General features: G+C 55.5%; 1 protein-coding gene across 1 annotated transcript; it reads right to left on the bottom strand.

The window, feature by feature from the left end:
* Positions 1-1,147: 1,147 nt before the first annotated feature.
* Positions 1,148-2,838, bottom strand: LOC122545992 (ER membrane protein complex subunit 3-like; the record flags this gene model as incomplete). Its single annotated transcript, XM_043684841.1, has 5 exons — positions 1,148-1,372; positions 1,670-1,752; positions 1,917-1,996; positions 2,394-2,475; positions 2,652-2,838. Coding segments are annotated over 5 exons (561 nt in total), but the record flags the coding sequence as incomplete, so codon positions are not given.
* Between the last annotated feature and the right edge of the window lie 12 nt (positions 2,839-2,850).

Genomic DNA, 2,850 nt, shown 5'->3' with positions numbered 1-2,850 from the left:
TCAGATCTCAACCTCCAGGCGTATTCTGGGGGTCGCGTCTGGGGACGGTTTTAACGCGCTCCCCCTGCCAAGCGAGACTTGTTTTGAAAAACGTGCGCCTGTTGGCCGATTTTGTTAAATTAACAGTCGCTTTACAAACGATGAGGGTTTTTTTTTACTGTTAAAACAGCCTTGTACATACAGATTTTATATATATATATAGAGAAAGAGAGAGATATATATATTAAAAAGAGGAAAACTTTGAACAAAGGCTGCTTGGATTATCGTCTGAATCTCTCGTCTTGTCCCAACGGGTGGATTTTCGAGAGGGGAGTGGTTTCGGAGAGGGGAGACTGCGGCGTGACGAGGGGGAAAGCGACCTGGAGTCACGTACGTACATCTGGCAGAGAGAGAGAGAGAGGAGGAGGAGCCAGCTGCTTTTCACACAGAGAAAGACTGCGGAAAGCCAGGGATTCAGGAAGAGCCAGGGTCTGAGGGGAACACAAGCAGAACAGTTCTGGCGTCGCATCTCGAAGGAGGGGGGAGCTCCAGAGCAAGCTCACTCAAAAGGAGTGGGAAAAGCAGCGCAACACAGGCACGGGTCCTTCGACCCACCTGTGCTGACCTGACACTTTTCTGAACGAGAGAACCTTTGGCTTTTAGGCTGACCGAATCCCTCTATCCTATTAGGGCGGCTCAGTGGTGGGCGCTGCTGCCTCAGGGTGCCAGGGGACCCGGCTTCGATCCCACCCTCGGGCAACTGTCTGTGTGGGGTTTGCACATTCTCCCCAGCCCCCCGTGTTTGTGTAGGTTTCCTCCCACAGTCTAGGGATGTGCAGGTTAGGGTGGGATTGGCCGTGCTAAATTGTCCCCGTAGTGCCCAGGGATGTACAGTTTAGGGTGGATTGGCCGTGCTAAATTGTCCCGTAGTGCCCTGGGATGTACAGGTTAAGGATTGTTCCCTCCACCTCGTGTGGGAGACTCTGGGACCTAGAGGGGTATTGCCTCAGAGTTACAGGGTCACCCATTGAAGACAGAGATGGGGAGGGATTCTATACCTCAGAGCGCTGTCCAGGCTGGGTCGCTCGAGGCCGAGGGGTTTAATCAGGAAGGGGGAATCGAGGGGTTATATTCCAGGAGACATTAGCATGTGATTGTAAACACAGAATTGCAGATGACACATGGATCTTTATTGAAGTGTAAGGCTCGCCTGATTGAAATGAGTGATCAGGATGTGGGAGCTGTAGCGAGTGCGAGACAGCGCTCAGAACGTGTTCCGAGGGCAGTCTGAGCTGTAAAATTCTTCAAAGTTCAAATCCCTGGCCATCAGTTCATCCTCTACACCGTCCAGGGCCCACTTGTGATCCACAATCTCTAAAGCCTCCCACTCAGCCTGAGACAGAGAGAGAGAGAGAGAGAAGATACTGATTGTACAGACTGACCACTCCACACTCACTGACACACGTGCTCTGCCTTGCTCACGCAGTCTCTCTCGTACTCGCACACGCTCTCCCTCTCTGCCTCGCTTGCACGCGATCTCACTCGCAAGTGGTCTCTCGTTCTCACACACGGTCTCCCTCGGTCTTTCTAGCACGCGTTCTCTCTCGGTCTCGCTCGCACGGATGCAGTCTCCCTCATTCTTGCTCGCTCGCGTGTGCCCCCGCGGTCTCTCTCGCTGTCAGACACTGACCTTGAAAGCTCTGTTGGTATCAGGTGGTGCAGACCTGGCACTGCCCGTTATCTGGTGGGGGAGGGAACGAGAGTGATCGGCAGCTGTGGGAGACAGAGAGAGGGTAAGGAGGGGGGGGGGGGGGTGGAAAACAGAGTGAGTGGGGGCTCGAACTGGAATGTGCAGCCGTCTGCCTCCCGGCGCTGAGCTGTGCGCGCGCCTCCCCACACACACCCCCCCCCCTCTCTCACCACCTCCGGGACTTAACCGTTGTCCTGGCCCAGCAGCAGGGAGTACAGACTGCGCAGCCCAAAGACGTTCAGGAAATACCAGGAAGCAGAGCTGACCCTGGGGGACAAAGAGAGAGACAGGGATGTCAGAGGGGAAAGGAACGGGACAACCCTCCTGCCCAAACTCTCTGTCTCTGGGTGAGGGGCTGCTGGGGGCAGAGCACCCCCACTGTCTGAAACACTGAGGCTCAATCTAGGCACAGCAAGCTCCCCCTCAGGGGGATCGACTGTGGGAGGGAGGGTGTGTGTGTGGGGATGGTGTGTGGGAGAGTGTGTGTGGGCTGAGAGATAAATATTGGGAGTAACCCCTCTTCCTTCCCCACCCCCTCCTGCCCGTACTGTCTAGGGGATCTCAAGGTGACAGGCAGGGCATCAGGTGTAAGACCACTCCCTGGGGGCTGACCAGCCTCCTGTTGCTGTGGATCAGTCTCGGAAGGAGGGATGCAGGTACTCACCAGGCAGCGTCGAGGGAGACCAGTTCGATTCCTCTCTGCAACATGGGCTTGAACTGCAGCGTCAGAGGGAACGGGATCTTGGCTGAGTGTGTGTGGGAGGGGAGATACAGGAATGACAGAAGCAACGTTAGTCAGCATCATGACGACGGCGAAAACTTCCCAGGAAATCAACCCCAACACAAAGACCAGATCCGACAATACCCTCCCTCGGGGAGCGACGCTACCATCTCCGTGACTCGCAGGCAGAGCAGCACTCACTGGTGACAAATCCAGAAAAGGCCCAGTTTATCCAGCCCCCGATCAGGATCATGGGAAGCACGTTGGTGAGATTCCCCTTCATCATAGCAGTCAGCATCCGAGGGTCTGAGACAGGGATGGAGAGAGCGAGGCCGTCAGACAGCACAGGGACAGAACCGGCCCCACATGTACTGTACCCCAGTGTTACACAGTGACAGAC

Source organism: Chiloscyllium plagiosum, unplaced genomic scaffold (assembly GCF_004010195.1).
Source record: "Chiloscyllium plagiosum isolate BGI_BamShark_2017 unplaced genomic scaffold, ASM401019v2 scaf_49342, whole genome shotgun sequence".
In the NCBI taxonomy this organism is placed as follows: domain Eukaryota; kingdom Metazoa; phylum Chordata; class Chondrichthyes; order Orectolobiformes; family Hemiscylliidae; genus Chiloscyllium; species Chiloscyllium plagiosum.
Note: the sequence above shows the minus strand (reverse complement) of the source record. Positions and strands in the feature narration are given on the sequence as shown.